Here is a 25,603-nt window from a genome sequence, read left to right as displayed (position 1 = left end):
TTTTGAAGAAAATAATATCTCCAGAAAAACAATGTGCAGGAGGTTTTAAGGGGGATGACATCATCCTACATCTACTCAATAACTACCTCTCAGGTACAGGGAAATTCACCAGTTGCCTGAGGCAGGAGACTGCCAGAAGCCAGCAAGAAATAATGGGAAAACTTAGATGGTGAATCCTGCTAAATTGACAGAGCAAAAAATGATGGAAAATATTAGGTGATGGTTCCTGCTATGGGAGACAGGAGGTCTTGGTAAGGATAAGGATCCAAGGATCACTGGCCCTCCTACAAGGCAGGAACAGTAACCTTTGCTCCCTCTAGATACCCCTTCTGTTTCCTCTATTTCTACCCCACGTTACTGAGACACTTCAGCAGCCTCTGATGTATCCTTTACCTGGTGGCTAATAAGTGCCATTTTCAACTGGAAAAAATTTTGAGTACATGCTGATCTTCAGACTGAGTAGCAGCCTTTGAAAATACACTCGTTCAACACCTACAGTGTAATAACTGGAGACAGAGGGTAGCTATTTAAAAAGGCTATAACAGAACAACCAATTTAGTTATTAATCTATTCTTGGAAATAGAGAAGTACCATCACATACTTTCCAGATGACTGCTCTATTCAGACCCTATAAGTCAGAAAGAGCTCCATTTTTCCCTGTGATCTTTACATTCTTCATTAAGCTGACAATCAGTGTGAATTAATCAACCCTTAATTTGTTCTTTCTAGGAGAAAAAAATATTTCATATAAAAGATTTTCTGTTTTCTCTAGGTTCTCTAATTCTAATTCTGTATTAGGCCTTAAGAGGTAGGGAAACTTCACAGAAAGGTCTGTTCTCACACTCAGGCAAACTCTCGCCTAACCCAACAGTTGCTTGCTGTGCCACACACAGTCAAGTTTAGCAAGGTCCTTGATATGTACTTCACTTCCAGCATATGATCCGTCTTACTAAACTCAGTGCTTCACTGTAATCTCAGAGACTGAGAGAATCCCCACTTGGCTTTTTTCTTGTCACCCAGAAATCAAAACATGCTGATTTAGGCAAGGAAGTTCTAAACCACAGCAGAGAGGGAGGATACTCAGGGAGTAGGGAAAGAGGTAGAGCAGGTATAGAGCAGGTATAGAGTGCTTCTCTCCCTCATGTGGCCTCCAAGCCTCCAGCAATCAGGAATTTAGGGTTTTTCTAAAACAGAGGTTGCATCCATGTTTCATAGCAACTGATAAAGACATGAACAATTCTTCAAGTCCTCTCTTATACAGATCACAATAAGCTATAATATACACTATATACTCTAGTTCAGCATGCCACTTCTAGTATTAACTACATATTGATATTTTAGGGTTGAGTTTGCTCATTTTGACTGTGCTAGCAAAATCTACAACCATTTGAAAGCAGTAGCCATTTGGATTCAAAAGAATCTACATTTGTCTCTAATACCTGAAACTGAGATGTCGACTATGATAAAATGCATTATGATCACAGATGGGGTCTCAAGTCTTATTTACCCAAAACACCACCACCAATGGCATCACACAAGTCTTTCAAACAGAGAAATCTTAAAAACTTTGTGTACTACTAGAGTGTACTGAGTGGAGCTGCAAAGTTCAGGGTTGCTGGTTTTTTTTTTTTAAGCTTTTAGGAAATTACACCAGCAAATGAACATGTAGATCATTTGCGCAAGAGCACTGTGAATACCAGTGCATACATCAAATTCATCCCTTCCTACAACTTGACACTGTTTGTGTTTAGATGATGGCATGGTGCAGTTGACACACCTGAAGGACAGGATGCCATCCAGAGACACCTGGACAAGCTCAAGAAGTGGGCCCATGGGAATATCTTGAGATGAACAAGACCAAGTGCAAGGTGCTGCATCTGGGTCAGGGCAATCACCAGTATCAGCACAGGCTGGGGGATGAACAGAATGAGAGCATCCCTGCAGAGAAGGACTTGGGGGTGCTGGTGGATAAGAGGCTGGACATGACTCAGCAATGTGCACTTGCAGCCCAGAAAGCCAGTTGTGTCCTGGACAGTATCAAAAGCAGTGTGGGCAGCAGGATGAGGGAGGTGATTCTGCCCCTCTACTCTGCTCTGGTGAGTCCCCACCTGGAGTACTGCATCCAGCTCTGAGGTCCCCAGCACAAGGACATTGACCTGTTGAACAACCTCTCCTATGAGGAAAGGCTGAGGGAACTGGATTTGTTCATCCTGGAGAAGAGAAGGCTTAGGGGTGACCTCATTGCAACCTTCCAGTACTTGAAAGGAGCCTACAAGAAAGATGGAAAGAGACTTTTTACAAGAGCATGTAGTGACAGGACAAGGGGGAATGGCTTCAAACTGAAAGAGAGGTATTTCCATCATTTTAGATTAGATATTAGGAAAAAAATCTGTACTGTGAGGGTGGTGAGGCACTGGAACAGGTTGCCCAGAGAAGCTGTGGATGCCCCATCCCTGGAAGTGTTTAAGGCCAGGCTGGATGGGGCTCTGAACAACCTGTTCTAGTGAAAGGTATCTCTGCCCACGCAGGAGAATTGGAACTAGATGATCTTTAAGGTCCCTTCCAAACCAAACCATTCTACGATTAATTCTCTCTCACCTTTAAAATCCACTCAAGTAATTTAAGAGAGAAACTGTTTCCAATTTCATTTTCTCTTTTGCCAATAAAGTCAGCTTTTATCCTCTGGCAAAAATGTAAGGCATGACACGCAGAGTGCATGTATTTCTCTCAGACATATAGCCTACCATGCATATGTTGGTGTTGGGTGAACATTCCTTAGCACTTAGCTTGCACAGGCTGCTTTCACTAACCCACCGTTACACTTTATTTTCTGCCTAAAAATAGCAATTTGATTTAATTGTCAGATTTTTCAAAAGAAAAGCACAGAACAATTCTCCTATTTGATCCAGCTATTTTTCTTTTGCTTACCTTTCAGAGGGCTGTTGGCTGCCTCTGACCCCAGCCTGTATAAACATATTTATGAACCAATTTTATATGGAAACAATCTGAGCTTTAGAAGTGGTTCTTCTTTAGGTTTTAGGGGAGTTGGCATTCCAGTCACTAGCAACCCTGCACGCAAAACACTTTTGAATCACTGAATGAGTGATTACATCTTTCTAGAGGCCTTCCTCTAATGGCAAATCAGTGTTCCATTTACAGCAGAAGGGCTAAAATGGTTTAAAATTTAAACAGCTATCATGATTTACACCACAATAACACAAATAAAGCACAAAATCTACTTTACAGCACCTTCATTATATACAATTCTAATGTACCAAAAAATTACCTGTTGGAAAACTTACAAGGAAAGGTGCACTACGAAGTTTTTCTGAAGATACATGTGAAAAACATAAGTAATTTTCAGCAAGAACAAAATAGTAGTAGGTGTGGGCAAACAAAAAAGCATACACGCAGGTAGGTGGTGTGCAGGAAAGGAGGAGGTAGGGAGTAAGTATTGAAACCCTGCCACTTGTCCTTTATCTTGTACAGCCTGCATAAGGACCTTTTGTAATTCTTCCAGCACATGTATGGAAGAAGAAAGAGGAGGAAAAAAAAGGAAAGAAAGGGATACATCTCTGTGTCACTTTTAAATATTATGGTACTTAAAAGATTTTGTACGAAGGAACAAGTACCATCTGTACCCAACTTTGTAGAACTTGAAGTAAAACCTGTGCAGAAAAACCTTTTCTTCAGAACAAAAGCACTTACATTTTCAAGGACAGTCCTCAATCATTTTAATTTATTTAGCAAAGACACCTTTTGAGCAAGCAGGTGACACAGCTACAGAGATGTCCTTGGGCTAGAACATTCCATCATCAGAAAGTGTCTGAAATGCTGTCAGCAAGAGGAACATAAGAAGAGCTGTTATAGTTCCTTCCTCCCATTTAATTCTTTCCATCAAAACCAGCACTACCTGTGCTGTATTATTTGTTTTGACAGACCTTAACTTGTTTTTCTTCTGTGCCCTCATTTACACTGCCACACACTCTACATCTCCCCCCTCCACACACACACACTCTGATTCAACTTTCACTTTTTGCTTAGGTGCTAAACTAAGGTAGTTATGCTGAAACTAAGCCACTCTACATGATATTTGAAAAGTTCTGGGACTCAAGTGAACACCTGGATGACTGGAAAAAGGGAATCATTGCACACATTTTTAAAAAGGGTGGAAAGACAGATCCTGGGAATTACCAATCTGTCAGCCTCACCTGTGTGCCAGAGAAGATCATGGAACAGATCATCCTAGAAGCTAGGGTATGTGGAGGACAGTGGAGTGATTCAAGACAGCCAGTACAGCTTCAGCAAGGGCAAATCCTGCCTGACCAACCTAGTGGCCTTCTACAATGGAGTGACTACTTCTGTGGACAGGGGAAGAGCTACGGATGTTGTCTATCTAGAATTTTGTATGACCTCTGACACTGTCCCCCACAACATCCTTCTCTAAATTGGAGAGGAATGGATTTGATGTGTGGACAATTTAGTGGATGAGGAATTGCTTGGATAGTCACATGCAGAGGGTAGTGATCAATGTCTCAATGTCCAAATGAAGATCAGTGGCAAGTGGTGTCCTCCAGGGGTCCATACTGGGATGAATGCTGTTTAATATCTTCATTTGTAACATAGACACTGGTATTGAGTACACCCTCAGCAAGCTGGCAGATGACACCAACTTGAGTGGCACACTTGACAAGCCTGAAGGATGGGATGTCATCCAGAAGCACATGGACAAGCTCAAGAATTGAGGCCATGGGAAACGATGAGGTTCAACAAGATCAAGTGCAGGGTCTTGCACCTGGATCTTGCACCTGGATTGGAGCCACCTACAGTATCAATACAGGCTGGGAGATGAAGGAATTGGGGAACTGTCTTAGTTTGAAGAGACTGGAATGTTTGCTAAAGAAGATGACTTATGAGACAAACCAAACTCCTCTCTCTCAGCAATTGTAAATTCAAAATTAAGGGGCTTTAATCAAGGAAGTGTGGAAAACCAGAAGAAATAACAACCCTTTATTAAAAGATATATGTATGTTGGCAAGAACAGTAACAGAACACAAAAAAACTAGACAATAGTCCTGTACCCAGAAGTCCTCTTCAAACAAAAGAAGAAGAAACTCTGAATACTTCTCTGTCTTTTAGCGCAGTTCTAATCAGGTTGGATCACTGGAGGTGCAGAGCCTGCAGTACTCTGTGGTGGTCGGCAGGGGCCACTGTTGGGCTCTGGTGGTCACCGCATGGGAGAGTGGTCTGGGAGGTGGCCTCAGATCGCGGGAGAAGTCGAAAAGAAAAATGGGGACCCTTCCTCCCGTGGAAGAAGGGGGAAAGGAAAACAGTCCACCCCCCACGGAACTCACTGTTGTCCTCAGATGATGGTGTCTCAAGACTCCTCCTTTTCTCCCAGTGAGCATGTAACTCTCCGATGAAAACCCAGTAGGTCCCAGTTGGAGTCACGAGGCAGCGTGCGAGCCGACCAAGGCTGGTGGTCAGGCCTCACCAGGACGAAAAGCCCGAAAGACCGGCTTCCAGGCCTTTTCTCCAAAAAATGCCCGCACAAAGACCCTCGTCTCCGTCCCAGAGAGAGAACCCAGCCAAACTGCCCTCTCCCTTCCGGGAAGAGCCAGCACACACCTCCCCCAAAACTCCTCCCCTCTCCCCCCAGCCTCTGATGGACCATCCATTAGGAATGCAGTTCGGCCAGCTAGGTTTTTTTGTAACGCTAATTTCCATTCAAACTCTGTCTTTCCTACAGTGGGGGCAGGGGGAAGAAAAATTTCCCCCCTCGGATTTCTAACCTATAACAGGAGCCCTGTGGAGAAGGACTTGGTGGTGCTGGTGAATGAAAACTTTGACATGCCCCAGCAATACATGCTTATAGACTAGAAAGTTGGTTGTTTCCTGCATCAAACGCTGTGTGGCTGGCAGGCTGATGGAGGTAATTCTGCTCAAATCTGCTCTTGTGAGACCCCTACCTGGAGTACTGCATCCAGCTCTGGCATCTTCAGCACAGGAAAGACATTAACCTGTTGGAGCAGGTCCACCTGATTTAGTTGAAGATGTTCCTTCTCACTGCAGAGGGATTGAACTAGATGACCTTTAAAGCTCCCTTTCAACCCAAATCATTGTATAATTCTGTGAAACAGAGGACAATAAACACTTACAACATTACTCTGTTTTTCCTGTTTTGATAACTAAATTAATTAGGTAGGAATATGAGCTATATTAAAAAGGAAAAACCACACCAAATAAACCCCCCAAAAGCACAATGTATGCATGTAAATGGACTCCCTACCCTCCCTATATGTTTCAATTTTACTTCCTTTAGTTTTACCTGAAGTTAGATTTGCACTATCAGCTGTTTGCTTCACACTTGGGGAGCATTTTCCCTTTTAGCTATCTGACCTTGTTCCAAGCTCCTACCATATTTCTCTATCCAACTAAGATTCCTTCATTACTTTCACTATAAAGCTGTCAGTGTACCTGCTTCTTAAAAAGAGAGGATACCACGACTTTCTCACACACACAGCGCCCCCTCTTAAGGAGTAGTGTAGGATAGTGGGGGATAATTAGCTACAGATGGGTTTCAACAAGCGGATGATAATGGATGAGCATCCCTAGGATGGGGAGAGGGGTAGATTTGAAGTATGAGCTTTTTACAGCTGAAATCTAGGTCTAAACCACAAAAGTTACATTTGCTTGTGCAGAGGACACTTATACATGAATGCCTGCAGTGCCTGATGAAACTGGGCTTTATTTGAAGGTAAACTCTTCAGAAGCACAGTCTGCTGTAAAATGTAACAACTCTCTTAACACTGTGTCTTTGCTTGGGAAGGAAACAAATGTGTGTTCTCTACTAAAGGACTGCTACCTTGATCAATCTCAGAGACCTATTTTTCACATAGCAATGGACTGACTGAACTTGAATAAAATCTATAAGGCTTATTCATTACCTTACACCAGATCTATGCTACCACAGCACGGAAACTGGGAATTAGGTTTTCTCTATTAAACTCATCTGAAGCTTTTGATTTTTACTGTTATTCAGGCTTGTAATGCTGGTGATCCCATTTAGGTGAAAAGCTTTTCTCTCCAAAAACAATTTAACCTATATTGTCAGAAATGCACACAGCAGTTGTTACCTAGTGCAGATCCTACCACATTTTTGTATGGTTAAATAGTTCCCACTGCAATTATAAGAACCTATTATTCTCCCATTTCCCTCAATCCCCCAGAGCACTTCTGTTTTTCCAGCTTTATGTGTAGCTTAAAGGCTATAACTCTGCTAGAAACCTGAGGAAAGTGCTAAAACATAAGAGATTCCTCAAATTAACTTTGATGGAATTAAATATTAAAGCAGCACAGTGACCATATGCCTAAGACCCACCTATACGTCTGTGTAGAACAGCACTACAGAGAGAGAATGTCTTTTTCAACTTGTCTTTAAACACAGGAGATGCAGTTATGTTACAAATGTAACATTACAAATCTCAAAAGCAAAAAGATAGTGAGAGAAATCAAGATGTAAAAGAAAAAATGTTTTTTTAACATACAGTTCACAAAATCACTTCAGAAAAACAGTATAGAGAAAATACTCAGAAAGCAAACCATTAACATCATTTCACGAAAAATCCTTACTGGGTTCATGTAAAGACTAGTTTACTTTCAATGAAAATTAACTATAGTCCTCAGATAGCATTTTATTCTTACAAATATCTGTTCTAGCTTAATGAAAAGGAGAAACATTAGAATAATAATTGGATGGTGCCAACTTCCCTCTTCCTCCATAAGTATTGAGGTAAACATCTTATGAGATGGTGATGTTTCACAGATCACAGAGCAGGCCATTACTGTGATGATTAACATGAGAAAAAGACTTGAACAGTGATATAAAGAAAAGTAATCTTGACTTATATTGAGGAACTAAATATTTTGGGATAGCCTAATTATTACTTTTTGGTCTCCACTTGCTGTTACCGGTCACTAAGCTATGATAAATATGAGGAACAGCTGTGACATTTGCCAAATCATGGGATTGTTTGGAACTAGCAAACCCAGGAGAAATGTAAAATTACACAGATGATGAAAGCTTTAAACAGAGTGAGTTATTTCAGCTGACTCTGTTTCCAGGAAATTCACATAATTAAACTTGTTTCCAGGAAATGGAAATAAAGGAAACGGTCCAGCTTTGTTTTAAGCTGTGTACATCTCTCCTCTCAGCCTTCAAAGAGTATTGAATGAGTTTCATTCGTCTCTGAACTAACCCACAACTCACACACCACAAAGAAATAAAATACCAAGTTAATTATGTAGCCCAGAGACATCTCTTTTTCACAGACCCTTGGCTCCTCAATAACCTATCAGTCTTTTTCTCCAGATGGTGTTGCCTCCATTCAGTTGCTCCATTGTTTCTTTTGTTACGCAAGTGGTTTCTTGATTAAAATTTGTCAACTGCCCTTCCCCAAAGCATTCTCCAAATTCAAGTAATATCTGCAGTTGTTAAACGTAAAAAAAACCCCAAACACACACACACCAACCCCCAAACAAAACACTCCCAAAAAAGATCACTCACTAAAAATATTAAATGGAGAGTGGAAACATTTTCTCTCTATGTTCTCTGGGAAGACAGATGTAGAAGAGCTTATCAGTAATATGCCAAAGGCCAGATGCTTATCTGGCTGTCCTCTCTACGTGTCTCCCTACACCTGCCTGCTCTCTGCTGTTAGCAGATTGAGCTATCTTTATTTTCCAGCTTTTACACATATGCATACAGTTTTAATCCTTAGATATCCCTGAAAAAAGTTATTGTCAAATGAAGCATTTCAATCTGCATTGTTCCCCTAGTAACAGGGGACTACTTTCACTGCTATGTTACTCAGGGTAGTTCTCATCAAAGTGTACTGGTAACTAGTAAAAGGTGACCTTCAGAAGATTTGTAGTTTTAAGTATTAGAAAGAAAACCCTTGAAATTTTCAACATCTAAAATGCTGGCATGAAATCCCCTCAAAAACAATCTTCATAAGAAGTCTTTGAGAATGTTGTGGTTCTGCTTAGGGAAGAAGTCTCAGGGGGACAGCTCTTACAATATTGTGTCAGTACTGCCTCTAGCCTTGGCCAGGCTGTACCAAGAACCACAGCAATGTGGAGACCAACAGCAGATGAAAAAAGAACACATTTTGAACATTTTAAAATTTGAGAAAATCCACAGTTGGATACTGGAGAAATGTTCAGCTTTTTTTATTTATCTACTTCAAACCCATCCATTCCTCTCTGTGTGCCTATTTTAACATTTCACTCTAATGTGAAGAAGTCATGTCACTATAAAATTGAGAGCCTCTATAAAATTTGCCTCTAAAATTGAGAGCTCTAGAAAAACTAAAGAAAAAGTGATGCAAATATTTGCTTCAAGACATATTGCAGATACATTTCACAAGATCTGCATTTCTAAAACTGGATGAATGAATATTTTTCACTGAGGTTCTCCATTTGAAGTTAAAGGAATGGTAATAATTTCCTTTTTGTTAGTCACTGGGCATAAAATAGAACTATGAAAGTCTCTCAAGATTTTACTATTATTCTACATATCAAGGAATTATAGCTTTTTAAGCAGACTTACTAAATTTACTTATCTTTTCCTGTCTATATGATTTATATATAATGCTGCATAACTGTCAAAAATAGAGCTTGGCAGAAAGGTAAAATATTTTACTTTTCAAATGCCAGGCTTATGGGTTTTTTTTGAAAATGCCGCTCCCATATTTTGACGAACATTTAAGTGTCAAATTTTCAGTCCTTAAAATCAGTGGTAAAAGCCTGATTGACTTCTTTCAGTGAGAAGCTCTCTTTTCTCTTCAAGACTTCTGTGAAACACTTTACCTTCAATGTCTTATAAGTGGTCCTAAATTCACCAAATCAAAACCACTTGTTCAGTCAGGTAAGTTTTTCTCATATCCCAGGACTCAACTGTGCAACAGGCATACAGGCCAGAGCCAGGGATTTGATTTTTCAAAGATGACTAAAGACTTAAATTTATCTTCTGATCAAAGAATATCAAACTTTTTGACTGTATTTGGAAGTGGGGAAACAGAACTTAAAGCGTAAAATGGTTATGTACTCCAAAGTCTTAGTTTGGAAAACACAACTGGACATTTTATGAACGTTTCATTTTCAAACATAGCACTATAACTGCACCTATACACCGTGCCATATGTTGATGTATCAGCCATGAACAGTGAGAAGTCTGGAGGTCACAGGAGCTTAGTGAACCTGAAGGGCATGATGCTGTGTGTGCTGCAATACAGCTGGGAGCTTCTGTTGGAAGTTTGCTTCTTGGATACTGCTTCAGAAAAAGAGATGCAGACATTTATTTCTTTTATTCCAGTTCAGCCATATTTCTAGAACTGTAGGCCATAATCTGCATTCCTTTTTAAAAAAATTACCTTTTATGGTGTTTCCAATTTTTCAGGGTTTCACTGTCAAGTCAATCCTTTCACAGAAAGTACCTGTAGTATTTCATGATATGATTTATTTTGACAGTCAATATGTAACCACAGCATGTGCTAGATCAAATATATTTTGAGGTGTTCTGAGGTGCCTGAACTAGCTTCTTCAGTGCATCTCATGAAGATCTGATTTTCTTTACACTAGCTGATCTGAATACCAGTAACAATCTGACAAGGGAAAGATAGAACTCTTGTCAAAAAGGCAAAGTAACTCAGATTGCACTAAGCTTCATCTGTGACACTGGTACTGAAAAAAAATTATTTAAAGAAAAATTGGAAGTGTATACAGTACTACTATCACTTCAGGAAGTCTGTACCTTTATCTCTGCTCCTTCCAGAAGCTAGGAATAATTTCACTTCTAACCCCAAATTTCAGGCTCATTCCCAGCTTTTGTCTTGTGTCAAAGTAAGTGATACAGTTTACTCTTCTGTGTCCTTCTCATGCATCCCTAAGCCATTTATTCCACAGCATACTAGACAGAGCCAAAGACTGTGATGCTCAAAATAGCAGTTTATACAATTGTTAGCCCTTTAAACCAACAGAGGACTAAAAGCTTAAAAGCTTGTAAAGCCTGATTGCAGTCTGTGCCTTCAATTTGCAAAACAGCATTAATAAAGGATATGAGAACACAGTACAAAGATGGATCCCGAGAGGCCCTGACTTGTTTGTTTCCAGGCAAATTTTCAAAAGCTCCTATGTAGGGATGTAGGATGGAAGATATGGTCTGAAATATCCAAGATTACAAGTTGCAATATGAAATCATAGGAACTAGAATCATAGGAACATTCTGTGAAAGTACAACCATCATGGAAAGGATTAGGCTTTTAAATGAAACAAACACAACCAGAACCATATTATTCCAATCCTAAAGCTCTGGCAGGATACACACTTGAAAAGACCTATCTAGTGAAGTACATCATCCAGTCCCAAAAATGGATTTATTTCACTGTTTCTATGGAAACTGTTTGCCTTTCAGAGCAACCAAATGAAATGAATGGTGAAAAACTACTTTGTATGGTAAATTGATTCCCTGTTCTTTATCCCATATATATAACATTACTTCACTTAAAGGTGCTTAGTGATTTAAGCTGTATCATATTTCTAAATAGATATTTGTACTGCTTTCACATAGAACATTAATCCTAAACCATGAACATCAGAGGCCTCAGTGAAAAGCTTTTTACATGTTTTAGATTTATGTCTGTAACACAGTCCTAATTTTGATCACATCATAAAACAGATTGTCTTTGCAGACCATCACCATCAAATGGCCTGATTTTAAAAAGTATTCTAATATCCCTGGTGGGGCTGTGTACTGTCCTCCTCTGATCAAATATTAAAATAAACTAATTATTCCATATAGGACTATATAAATGGAATATTACTGTGGCTGTTCTGGTCTAAAGTCACAGGAGAAAAATGTAATAGAAACAATGTCCTTTTTTTTTTTAAAAAAACTTGGAAAAGCTGGAAGGTATACAACACTTCCTTTTGTCTGAAACAGAGCTTCCAAATTCAATAGTTAAACTGGGTTATAGAATTTATTATTGCTTTGAAGTGGATGGTAGGACCTAAGAACCCCTGCCCTGAATAGGTAAAAGATATTGGAGTTTCAGATCTAAGTTCTCAATGGTTGAGCAGAATGAACTTGAACTTAAATTTCCAGTATCCCAGGCCACTGCTCTGCCTATTGACTTTCACACTGGAAGTATCACTTAGTCTGAAGAAACTATCCCTTCTCCTCATGAAACAAATGTAAAAGTGAAAGCACATTTCTTCCTACAAGAGGTTTGAACTTCAAGAACTACGTTCTTTCCAAAGTGAATAAGTAATGCCTACCCTTGAAAAATCAGTCTATTTGGACCTCCTTCTGTTAGAATAAATAACAGGGTACTTAGGATACAATGTGTAGTTGCAACAACATATGGTCATACATGATTTATTGTGTATATAAAAAACTCCCCAGATTCTTAATTTATGATCTATATTGGAGAAGAAAAAACACACTGTACTTACATCTTTTTCGGCAAGGCCAAACAATAAAGGACTGCACTACTTTGCATAGAAAATGTTATTACCACAGTTTACCTAGAATCTATGCCTTCTCACTAAAACCATACTACTAAAGTTTTAAGTCTGGTACATATTCCTGTTGCAAACAGGAATAATGGTGAGGAGCTTCTTAGGAACATTACCTGGCTCACCAAACAAAAATTAAGGGTTTTTTTGCCGTTGTTGCTATGGGCCACTCCTCTGTGCTGCTTCACAAAACACTGTTAGGATGTAGCCCTTGGGACACTGCCCTGAAAAAACACTGCTTCAAACATTCATGCATCAGCAGTGACTGCTGAATTAAGCCAGGCAATAGCCAATAATACTATTAACCACAAAAAGCTGATTTATATTGAAAAATAAACTTCAGAACTCTGCAGGGGAAAACACACTTCATGAATAATGACATACTGCAGAGTGGGCTGTAAATGCTCTGTAACCACCCCATCTGCTGGTGTGGGCTCAGGCTGCACACAGATGGCCTGGAAACTCTAGCTAATGCTGAAACAGGTCAGTAGTTTGGCTTGTGTTTGGGTCACAAAACACATCTGGATTCAAGTGTGGCTCAAGAACAGTCCTGGCCAGGTTAGCCCTGGATCACTGGGCAAAAGTGCAGGGGGAGAAACCGTGCTGACTGCCTGGTTTGTTCCCAAACCCAGGCAATAATACTGACTGTTTATTAGTAAGTGACTTCATCTGTATGCATAAACAACTGTGGCATCTCCACCTTCTAAAGAAGGCAGCATGTGGTGAGCATGATGCAAGCAAATACCAGCAGTTGATCAGCTCCAGCCCACTGATATGCCAGCCAAGTCACTCATGATCTATTTGAGATGTATCGTGACTATAATCACTACTGCTAATAGCTGTATTACTATTAGAATTATTATAGCATTTGTTAATGACTACTGCTAAATAAATTTTTAAGGCATATTGTTATATAATAATTGTTCTGAAGTATAGAGAGATGATGGGAGTATAGCAAAAACTTATCCACATACTACCTCAGGGGGAAATCATGGTGTTTAGGTGTTGTTTGACTATTGTCAAGTAAAGTGAGAGATAAGGACACATATAAGACCATGCTCATGTTTCTTCTCTGCTTAATTCTGGCCAAAGTTCCCTGGCACAAACCCAACTTTTATTTAGTATGCTTCTCAGGATGGAAGTCCCACAATGGTAGTTCATGTGCTACTGATTATAAGCACTGGAGAGTTATAAACCAGTTCTTCATGTTTATGTTACAAATGTGTTCCACTGCTTTGTAAAGACACAACAGTATGGCACTTTTCATTCACTGAATGAAAAGGCTGAGATGAATCAAGTCTAACATTTTATGGTTCTTTTTTCCCCTCACAGAGATAAGCACTTTGGATTTGTCCTTTTTTATGATGAAGTTGCAGTTAACAGAGATAAATAAATGAACACTGGACAGCAGCTTCCCAAGCACCACCTCACGCAAAACCATCTAGCTGCTTGGTCCTACACCATCCACAACTAGGGCTTTGGACCCATCTTAGCCAGTGTTACCATCCCTGCTCTTTCCACTCCCCCAAACATGTGACTGATCATCTAGGTTTCTCCCAGTTCCCTCATGTTTTGTGAGGATAGTATGTGATGATGTAGATTTTTCCATTATGATCAGCAACCTGAAAAGTCCTAGCTGTGTAAATCTAACTAAGCTGCTGTTCCCTGAAGAACCCTCAGAGTTTTTAAGGTACCTTTGAGGAGCAGGTGCCTGGGGCACGTGGAATCAGACAGGTGCATGGAGAATGTACCAGGGTTACTGTCTACACCCTGTATGGTTGCTTGTCCTCCAGCATCCAGTTGTCATGAAGTGTTGCTTGGATCTGGTGTTCGAGCATATCAACAGTACAATTTGCCCTGAAACCACTGGATTGGCTGTGGATCAGGTAGACCACAGTGTGTTATAGAATCATAGAATGGTTTGCATTGGAAGGGACTTTAGAGATCATCTAGTTCCAATCCCCCTGCCATGGAGAGGGACACTTTCCACTAGACCAGGTTGGTCAGAGCCCTGTTCAACCTGGTCTTAAACACTGCCAGAGCTGGGGCATCCACAACTTCTCTGGGCAAACTGTTCCAATACCTTATATATATTTCTCACTGGAAAATCCCACTCAAGATCATTGCTGCTTTAGTGATGGTGGAAAGGAGAAATATGGTTAGAATCACCTGATTCTAATTCTAATTGTTCCTTCCTCTTGGACCAAAGACAAACAAGTGGATAGGTGTCTTGCTATTGCAGTTTCCACCTGCAGCACTTTTGGTTGATAAGTCAGCAAAGTGCTCTCATCAGACCAAATATCTGTGCTTCCCCTGTTGCTGCTAGGAGCTGAGGCATCCATGCAGACTTTGCTGCATGGATCAGCTCCAAGGGAGAAGAGAACCAGTGCAGGTACCTGATATGTTTGTTACAAATAGCTTAAGGTCTCCCTTGCCCTTTGAGAAAAAAAAGTCTTCTCTCCATCACTTGGTGTCCTGCCTTCCAAAACAGCTATAAGATTATCAGGCCCAAAACACGAACTTGTGAGGTTGGTGGGGGACTACTGGTGATTTCAATGGGGTTTGGAGCAGGACTGTTGGAGGACTGGGAGAAACTTAAGCCAAAAAATTAAGGAGGTGTTGTGCAGGTGAGCAATGGCCCTTTTTGGTTCCTTTAGTTTTCCAGATGCAAAAAGTATAGACAAGATTATTTAAAAATGTAACTCAATTTTGGTTATTCTCTGAATTTTTTCTTCCTTTTCTTTCTTTTCTCATGGTATATTTTTTTATTGTACAGCCTTGATCCTCCAAGTGCAACAAAACAATATGCGAAATAACACAAAAAAACCCAAAGAATAAATAATAGAAATCCCACACAGAGTGTGTTAATACGATAACAGAACTTGTACTTATGCGTGGAGTTGGTCTGTAAAGAAGAATTAGCTGCCTTATAAGAGTGAGAAAATGCATTTTAAGGTGCCCCTTTCTCACTCTCCATATATGCATTCTCTAGTTACATGTGCGGAAAAATGTAGAGGAAATGCCTACATTTGAAGACAGCTGAGTAAAGCTTCCAGAGATGAACATCTTACAAATGAGACCTATTTACATATGAAAAAAGCAATACTGACAAGCAGTATCCACTCTGCATGAAATATAAACTCTGAGTTCAGCACAATTTAGAACTATTAGAAATTCTGATTTGAGAGGTACACCAAGGATTAAAAGCTTGATCCAAAGCACACTAAAATTGATAAGGTCCATGTTCACTGCAATGGGCTTTCAACTAAGTACTGTTGGAATTTGATTCCAGAGAACAGATTCCTCTCACCATGGTCCTCTGCAGCTGTCTTTAGCTGCAGCTGTGCAACACTTCAGACTTATGTCCTATAGAAATCTACACTAATTTTCAGCTTAAATTTATCTTGTCCCCAGTTCCCACCCTCTATCCTAGATCATATTCAATGTACCACAACATCTTCCAGGACTTTGAGTTTAGCAAAGCTGAACTCAACATAGTAAAAAATTCAACCTGAGTTCCAGAATGGCATTCACTAAATCAGACAATTCATTCTGTATCCCCCTCCACAAGGAAGTGTATCAAATTTTTAACAGAAAATAGCTGGTCTATCACAGAGTGTCTTCAAGCAAATTCTAGACTTCTCATGTTTATTGGGAATCTTCATTCCCCTGTATAGTGACTTGCTTCACCTCAGTTCAGACTGTCCAACTTGTGCTATCTCCAAAATTTTCCCCTTCTCACAGAACCTACTTCCTACTGTGCTTCTGCAATAAATCCTTCATCCCTCCATTCTCAGTGCTCTTTCTCTGCAAGAAGTCAAATGAGTTTATCCACATCCTAGCAGTCTGCCCCTTGTTTTGTGTATGTTAACGAAAACCCTGTAGCAGCAGGTTGGTCTAGTGGGTTTCTGTGGCTAGGTTTTGGTAGTGGGAGGAGCTACAGGGATGGCTTCTGTTAGAAGCTGCTAGAAGCTTCCCCTGTCTGGTGGAGCCAATGCCAGCCGGCTCCAGGATGAACTTCCTGCTGCTGGTCAAGGCTGAGCCAAATAGAAGTAATGATAATACTTCTGTTCTAACATACTTAAGAAAAGAAGGTTGTTGAGCAGATGAAAATTCCAGTCAGGGAAGAGCAGAGTGAGAATGTGGGAACAACAATGTAGACACCAAGGTCAGTGCAGAAGGAGGGGGAGGACGTGCTCGAGGCACCAGAGCTGGAGCCCATGGAGGACCATCAGGGTGCAGAGACCGACCTGCAGCCCATGGAGGAACCCATGCTGGAGCAGGTGGATGCATGAAGGAGGCTGTGACTGCGGAGGAGGCCCAGGATGGAGCAGGGTCCTGCTGGAGACCTGCAGCCCTTGGAGAGAGAAGCCCACACTGGAGCAGGTTTTTCCTGGGTAAGACTTATAGCCCCTGTGGAGGACCCACACCAGTACAGCTTATTTGTGAAGGACTGAACCCCATGGAGGAGTGACCCACGGGACAGCAGCTTGAGAAGAACTGTTGCCTGTGGGATGGACTCACACCGGAGAGGTCTATCAAAGACTGTCTCCCGTGGGAGGGACCCCACGGGAGCAGGGAAAGACTCCTCTCCCTGAGCAGTGGCAGAAACAACAACTGACCGTAACCCCCATTCCCTGTCCCCCTGCACTGCTGGGGGGGAGGAGGGAGAACATGGAAGGAAGGAGGGGTGGGGGGGAGGTGTTTTTTAAGATTATTTTACCTCTCACTCTTTTGCTCTGACCCTGTTTAATTCAGTTAATACCCCCACTTTGAGTCTGTTTTGCCCGTGATGGTGATAAGTAAGTGACCTCTCCCAGCTCTTATCTCAACTCATGAATCCTTTGCCGTCTTTTTTTCTCTCCTCTGTCCAGTTGCAGAGGAGAGTGAGAGAGCAGGTGTAGTGAGTACCTGACATCCAGCCAGGGACAGCCCACTACAGTTGGCATTAACACAGGTGAGCTGTTCCTCACCACATAGATCAACTGCTGCCAAGTTGCACAAGTCCAGTGGCAGTGCTTGCGAGTTGTGCTGGCTACAAGAGGAAATAGCAAGTCTTTGAGCAAATTTGATCTGGAGGTTAGCCTGAGAGGAGAGCAGCATTTTGATTTTCTGAACAGTTGTAGGGTTCTGAGGTTCAGCTTTCATGGGAAGAATATCTGAACCATCATATTTCCAAGTGAATGAGACCTATTCACACTAACATCAGGCTCTCTGTTAGATAGATGTGTGACTCCCTCAGCAATGGTGCTTCAAGGTTCAGACTTGCCCAAAGCAGGAATAACTAAATGCAATCCCCCATCCTTTCTCTCTGAACTAGTAAAACTTACTTGATTATATAATTTGCTTGACCTAGAATTTTGGATTTGGGAAGTTCATCTGTAGTTTAGGAGATTTGTATTCTTTACCTTGACTGATTCAGACTGAATCTCACCTATTTGAATTGCTTGAGAACTCTGGACCCTAACAATTTCACTTTTTTTTTTTTAAATAACAGTGATCATCCAAATTCTTTTAGTATGTTTACCCCAGTGACTAACACCGAACAGAAATAAAACAAGCCATCCTCAAGGAGAGTGCTTACACGTGCATCAGTTCTGATAAGTCAAACCACATATTTATGCAAACGGTCATTCCTGAAATATACATAGGAAATTAAATTGTTCACCCAAGCTAATAATAATTGTGGAGAAACAGCAAGGGCCACCCTGGTCAACTATTGAATATGGAACTATGTGAAGTGGTCATTATGTGTCCTGAGATAAAGTTGATGGAGCTACCTAGAGCATAACTCTCAAAGAGAGCCAGCCTAACCACTCCATTCTGCAGTACTACTTCAGCTTCAGTTGTGATATTGTTCTCTAAAACCTAGTAGTAGTCTGTACCCAGGCAATTAAGCTTTCCTGAGAGCAAATGTATGTTCTCTTTTCCTGGTTCTGCTGCATGCTTCACTTGTTATAACCCATTTTAACAGGCCTTTCAGCTGCATTTAATCTTTTGAGAAGTCAGATTGATTTTTATTCTGGCTACTAGACAATTGCTCAAGATCATACATTATGGACAGTCCCTCACTGTCATCTAAGCCACTGCTGTAGTGGTGGCTGTTTTGTAATGTAAAAGCCCAGCTGTCTGCTGCTCTGTGATAAGTGCTAAAAATGGTACATTGCAATCCAAGCTGCTGTAGCATTATAGCCAAAAGAGGATTACAAATGGGATGGCTGCTGTAAGGAGAGGCTATATACAGTTGCACATATGGACTCCGGTCATTCTTATCATGGGAGTGGAGAACGGCATTTTCACTCTTAAGAAATATTTCTCTCCAGAGTGTACTACTGCTACCTTGCTGCCAATTATTGTTTCCTGGCAATGAACAGAGACCATATGCTTTTAAACCATGACATTTGATTAATGACTCTAATACAGAGTCACCTGAGGAAAGAGTGATGCCATTAACATAACCAAAAAGGAGTCAATAGCTGTAGCATTGTCTCTTCACAATATTTTGTGAGAAAGTGAGGGAAGGAAGTGAAATAAAATATAAAGGAATTAGAGCAGGAGAATAATGATCATAGCTCTCTTTACATAGCTCCCCAGAGGTGAGGCATTTGACAGCTTTTGTATGGACAAAAGCAACAGCCTCCATGCAACAGCCTCCATCTGGTTATATATCACTGAAGTAGACTGAATCGCTGCAATGAGAAGATGACATCCATGTGCAAACCTAGGGACATCTGAACAGAAACATCTGTAGCCTTGTAACTTGAACCTCAGTCAAGGCTGTAAATACAATTCTGCTTGTGGAAGACATTCAGAACATCATGATAGTCTTTAAGGGCTTGGGGCTGATGTACAGTCCTGCTACTAGCTCATGACCTGATCTTTCTGATAGTTTTAACAACTCAGCTTTAATAACCCAACAAGTTGCAGAAGTAAATAGCAGTGAGAATAATTAGCATCTTTATGTAGGAGACTTAATAAATGTAAAATAAGAAACATGCAAGCATGAATGTAGAAGTTTGAATTATTAATTGAGTTTGATAAATACAGACCAGAAATAACTTGGTCTGTTAAACCTGGAGAAGAGGAGACTGAGGGGAGACCTCATTGCAGTCTACAACTTCCTTGTGAGAGCAAGAGGAGCAGCAGACACTGATCTCTTCTCTGTGGTGACCAGTGATAGAACCTGAGGAATGGCCTCTAGTTGTGTCGGGGAAGCCTTCGGTTGGGTATTAGGAAAAGGTTCTTCACCCAGAGGGGGGTTAGTTCTGTAGGGATAGGTACAGTTTCAGAAGAATTTGTGACAGAAAGCTAGAACTCAATTTCCCTTCAGAAGACTGTAAAATGCCTTCTCAAATGGGTTGGATGTTTTTTTTCCCCTTCCTTCTGCATTTCTGAGTAAGTAGCAGGGAGAAGCTGTGAGCAAGGGATCTCCCTGGTATCCCAAGAGATAATGTTTGCAGACTTGTACAAGGCCTCCTGGGGCCACAGAGGGTGGGGGAGGAGAGAGAGAAAATACAAAAAGCCTTGGAGAAGGCGGGGCATGACCTTTTGCCTCTGGTGGCCAAGTGCATGCAGCATCCCTGATAAGTGGTCTTGCACCTGAAAGAAAGCTTTTTGTAATCCTTCCACTGCTTTGGCATTCTTGGGAAAAATACCTGCATATGTTTTACCTTAGAGGTACTGGAAGGGGCTACTCCAGGAAGTGGCCACAGCACCAAGGCTGCCAGAGTTCAAGAAGGATTGGCATGATACTCTCAGGCACATGCTGTAACTCTTGGGGATGGTCCTGGGCAGGGCTAGGGCTTGGACTCGGGGATCCTTGGGGGTCCCTTCCAACTCAGCACATTCTGTGGGATTCCAGGTGATGTCCTCGCCCCCAAGTCCTGAGCGGGAGGTGCCGCAGCTCCGCTGCAGTGGTGGCTCTGCCCCCTCAGCAGCTCCAGAGGTACCCTACTCCAGGGGAGCCAGCAGCTCTTGGAGCCCACCGGCTCCAGGGCTGCCCTCAGGGCTCATCACCCTCTCGCACATAGCTCAGCCACAGGATCCACTCAGCTCACAGACACATCCCTGCATGTATCACAAAGGCTCTGGCAATGCAGTGGGAACTGCTACACAAACCTGCAGCTGCCCAGGTTTCCGGCTGCAGGGAGTGCCAGAGTGCGGGTGCTGGTTTGGACGGCAGCAGAGGCCGCAGCTGTGGAGGTGTGACCAGGTGGGAGATCTGCTCAACCTGCTGGTGGAGCTGAGAGAGGAGCTAGAAAGGTACAAAAGTGTCAGGGAGGAGGAGATGCACTGGGGGAGCCCTGCTCTGGCCTCCCTGGGACAGTAGCAGTCACCGGAGAAAACAAAAGATCAAGAGTGTCCTGCATTCTTCTCCCACAAGGCTGCAGGAAGTAGATGAAAAGAAAGGGGTAAATGGAGGCCTCCTGCTGGGGGCAGGAGGCAAAAGCCCTCCTTCACAGTCACAGACTGCTTGGTGTTGGAAGGCACCCTAAAGACCATGGAGTTGCAACTACTTGCCATGGGCAGGGACACCTTCCACTCGACCAGCTTGCTCAGGCATCGCACACTTAAGGAGAAGTCAGCCCCCGAGATTTGCAAATGCTCGTGCTCCAAAGGAGTACCCCAAATCTCAAGGTCTGTAAAAACTCCAACTATTTTAAAAGTAAATTCCATACTTGGCATGGGTGGTGGTATGTTAGTGCCTGAGCTGCTGTATAAGCACGCAGCAGTGGGCTTTGGGAAAAGGGGTAGGGTGCAAGGGAAGAGAGGAATTAAAGAGGCGAGGAAGAGACAGAGAGAAAAAGGAGAGAGAACTCCCCAGGCAGCCCCAACCCCAGCCTGGCAGTATGAGAAGGAGAAAAGGCCTTGACACTGGGGAAGCTCTGCTAAATATTTCTTTTTATTTTCAAGTTTGAAGCAGAAAGGTAGAAAAATAGAACCCCATGTTGAGTAGATGAAGGATATTTAACCCTATACTGACTACCTATCTTAGCCTAACTCTAACACAGACTAAACCACCCCTTGGGAAAGCCCTTTGAGTCTAAGGCCATACTACGGCTAACTCTACCCAAGCCTAAAACAGCCCTTGGAAAAGCAAAAAAATGGAAAATCTATCCCTATATTCAATCTAGGCCTATCCTACTCTAACTCTACATAAGATTAAGGCAGTACCTGGGAAAGCTGGGACTGCCTATTCCAGGACCAGGAAGGTGCTTCATTTGCAGCTGGGCTTAAAGCACACCAGGGCACGTGGGGAGTTGGAGTAGACAGAGCCAGGACTGCTGCTCTTCAGTCCAGTCAGCACAAGGGTCTGTTGTGCTGTGCCGACTAGCTGTGCTCCCAAGTCGCCGCGTAGCCCCGGCCCAAAGCAGCCCCCGGGAAAGCTGGGACTGCCTATTCCAGGACCAGGAAGGTGCCTGGGCGGCCCTGCTGCAGTGCCAAGAGCAGCACAGCGCAGAGCCGCACCTGGCCGGGGCCGGTCAGCAGGAGCCTGCAGGAGCGGGAGGAGGGCAGCAGCCGGAGCTGCCAGTCGTGCCACTGAGGCAAACGCTCCCAGGCTGATTCCACCAGTTTGGGCAGCCAGCCGGCAACTTTCTGCACCTCCAGGTGGGAGTCTGTGCAGAGGGTGCGCACGAGGGGCGAGTGCTGATGGTTGTACGTGGGGTGGACAAAGCAGAAGATGTTCCCCGCCGTCCTGGAACACGAGCACTCCAGCAGCACACGGATGGAGTGTGGCACGTCCATGGCGTCGGGCAGCTGCAGCCGGAAAGAGTGCCAGGGGGGGTGGCCTGAGGAAGAGCACCAGCTGGTAGACGGTGCAGTCCCCCAGCTCATGCCAGGACTCGATGGTGCCCTGCTGCCCAGTGGCCGGGTGCAGCTCTGGCATGAAGGTGTTCTGGGAGAGCACTTGGCACGCCTCCAGGAGGTCCCGCACCAGCTTCTTCAGGGTCCGGCCCATGAAGGGCAGGTCCTGCAGCGGTGACAGGCTGAGCGCTGCAAAAGGCCCGCCAGCAGCGGCTGCTGCGCTGAGCTCTTCTCGCTCACGGCGCCGGCGAGAGGCCTCCTCCCTTTGCCAGGCCAGCCAGCCGAGCACAGCTGCTGCAGCCAGCCAGAAGAGCCAATGCTGCAAGACCCAAAGGAGTGGAACATCGTCCAGGGCCCTCCTCCACTCGACTTCCTCCCACAGCTCCGTCATCTGGTCCTCTAGAAAAATCTGCCGTTTCTTCATCCCCTGCACAGCGACCGCATCGCTCTGGGGATCCTGTGTCCGCTTGGGCAGGATGGCCAACACAGCCAGGAGGAGCACAGTTGCTGAATCCATGGCCTGCAGGAGATGGGAGACAAGTTTTCCCAGCGGCTCGGGAGGGGAGGGAGCAGGGGGATGAAGGCTTGAAGGGAAGGCAGACCCTGGCTGCAGACGGCACAGGGCCCATCCTGCCCCAGCCGGGACCCTCCTTGTCAGGCCCTGGCTGGGCTGTGCCCCGGCAAAAGGCAAGAGAGGGCCGAGCAGAGTCTCCCCAGGTCCCATCCCCGCCACACCACAGAGTCCCGCGGAGCCAGGGGCAGCCGACCCATGCCCAAAGGCTCTTGGGGCACTTGCCAACACAGAGAGCCCTGAGCACCTGTGTGCCAGGCCCCAGGGGCACAGCTCGGCCCTGCCGGGAGGGACTCAGCTTTGGCTCAGGGTTACAAACCCCCCCCCCGGGCATCTTCCCCCTCCCCCATCCATCCCAGCCTTCCCCCTGCATCTGCACTTACTGATCGCCCAAGTCCAACTGCCCTGGGGCTGCCTGCTGTGTTCCTTAGGGACAGCTCCCATTGTGACCTGTCCGCTGTGATGTCACAGCCACCAGAGACGCATCAGCCGGCCCACAAACCCCGCCCTTCATCCCCACCCCCCTGCTCAGGGGCTTCTGGGCATCCTCTCCACGCTCAGCACCAACTCCTCCTCGGGAGATCCCGGGGGGGTCTCTTGGCCAAACGGACAAAGCCCCAGAGCCACCAGAGAGAACCCTGAGCCCCCCCGAGCCAGCCCCACCGGCAGAACCGCGCCTGGCCCCACGGGGCTTCCATCTCTTGCTTTGGCTTACAAAGTCCCCTGGCCATTTGCCCATTCCCCCATCCAGCCCAGCCCAGCCCAGCCCAGCCCAGCTGTGGAAGTGAGCAAGGAGCTGCAAGCATCACAGACCAAAGATTTCCCTGAGTGGCGGAATCAGAAGGGGACTATGAGTTGGAAAGGAGCCTTGAGATGGCGCTAACCTTGGCTTAGCTTGAGCCTGGTCTTCTGGAGGCTAAAGTTTGGCGTCTGCCTCGGCAATAGCAAATAAACCTCGCCAATGGGCGGAGACTCGGACTTGCCTGTTCTCTTTATTCCTAAGGCCGAGTGGCCTTGAAGAAGGAAAGGCTTTGCGTAAGACAGAAGACAGTGCCTCAGGGATACTGTGGGCTGTGGAGATGTGAGGTGCAGCTCTAGCTTGAGCTCCCAGGCAGAAGTTTACCTGTCACCTCAAGAGCTCAGTTGCAGACCCTGAAAGTCCTGACGGGACAGAGCAGGCCTACAGCAGGTCTTCCTCTGCTCCACCTGATTTGCTTTGAATTGCTCCGGCCGGGTGGACGCTAGAGCTTCTAGACAAACGTCGTGGCTTTCCCAGGCCTGCCACAGAGGTGGGCTTAGGAGGAGCTTCTGGTTTTGCTGCTTGGTTTTGCTTAGCAAGAACAAGCTCCCACAGAGAGACACGGGCAAGAGACTCTGAATGGATCAGCCTGGCGAGAACAATATTCCCAGCGCCTCCAGACAGACACAGGAGCTTGCGGAGAGAGGCTTTGACTTGAGTTGTTGAGGGTTGAGGGTTGTACAACTCCAAGGTCCTCCAAGATACCAAAGCTTTGGCAACAGAATCCAAGTCCCTTGAATTTCACAGAGCTGGGATGCTTCCCTCTGAGCAGCCGGGGCACAGCATCTAAGGCAGCAAGCGGGTGGGGCAGTGCTGCTGCCACTGTCCGGGTGGACTGGCTCCCTCGGCACTGCGCATGCTTTTGCTGTGCCTTGTGCGGCGCGAGCAGAGTCAGGAAGGCACAGGAGATGAAAGCTCCCTCTGCTCTCCCCAGGCTGTGTGTGAAGGCAGTGCTGCAGCTGGGTGGGAGCAACGGGCACAGCGGAACAGTGGGCGCAGGGGAGCCCATCCTGTGGGTGCCCCGTGCGTGTTTGGAGGACTTGGGCTGCACTCTCTGCCAAGATCGGCTTCTCGAGTTGCTGCCTTTCAGGTGTCTTCCACCACCCCCAAGGCCTTCTCCAAGAGGGAAAGCGCTGGACGTGGGCTTTGGGTTTCGGCCTTGCGCTCCGAGTGACATCCGGCCGCACCAGAGCGGTTTGTCCCTCCCCAGTCCGGCTGGGCGATCCCTGCCTCCCAAGCTATGCGGGCCGGGGAGATCCTTTTAGAATTACCACGCAAAGAGTCGTGTGTGATCATTCCTTTCTTTTATTTCTGCTCTGGGCGCAGTAGAACCCGAGCAGCTGCGCTGTGTCTGCACCTGAGAAGGTTCCCCGTGCAGTTGCTGCTCTGCTGCTGCCTTCGGTCTCAAGGCTCCACGGGCTGTTCTGAGCCTGACGGCTTGTCCTGCTGCCCCAGGAGTGCTGGAGCAGCCGCCTTGAGAGGGCCTTTGACAGCAGCAGGACGCCACGTGCCTCAACACTGAGGCACCTTGTGGGCGATGCCCTGCTGGCTGAACGCTTGAAGGTTGAGCCAGAAGGACCGGGACCTTTCTCTCACCCTCTTCCAGGTTTCTCCCTTTCCTAGGTGCTTTCCCATGGGCCTTCGCACACTGTTACCTTCTGTCTTTCTGGTGCGCACCACCCAAGGTCACGTCCAGCTTAGAAAGTGGGCGAGGGAGCTGGAAGGGGGGCCCCTCTGGGTTCCGCAAGGGAGGTGTGGCGTGGCTCAGCTGTGGGTGAGCCGCTCTATGGGGCATCACTTGTCTGGGCTTTTTCCTCGCCTTTTGTGTGATCCCCTCCCTTGTTAATGAC

At 44.6% G+C, this 25,603-nt stretch overlaps 1 protein-coding gene across 1 annotated transcript; it reads right to left on the bottom strand.

Annotated features, from left to right (window-relative positions):
- Positions 1-21,793: 21,793 nt before the first annotated feature.
- LOC113957456 lies at positions 21,794-23,704 on the bottom strand. The gene is made up of 2 exons (XM_027665004.1): positions 23,338-23,704; positions 21,794-22,903 (listed from the first exon to the last, which is right to left on the bottom strand). The coding sequence occupies exon 2, from the start codon at positions 22,898-22,900 to the stop codon at positions 21,794-21,796; it is 1,107 nt and encodes a 368-aa protein (XP_027520805.1). The 5' UTR covers positions 22,901-22,903; positions 23,338-23,704.
- Between the last annotated feature and the right edge of the window lie 1,899 nt (positions 23,705-25,603).

The sequence above is a fragment of the Corapipo altera genome, unplaced genomic scaffold (assembly GCF_003945725.1).
Source record: "Corapipo altera isolate COAL_440 unplaced genomic scaffold, ASM394572v1 89, whole genome shotgun sequence".
In the NCBI taxonomy this organism is placed as follows: domain Eukaryota; kingdom Metazoa; phylum Chordata; class Aves; order Passeriformes; family Pipridae; genus Corapipo; species Corapipo altera.
This window is presented reverse-complemented; position numbering and strand designations above follow the sequence as displayed.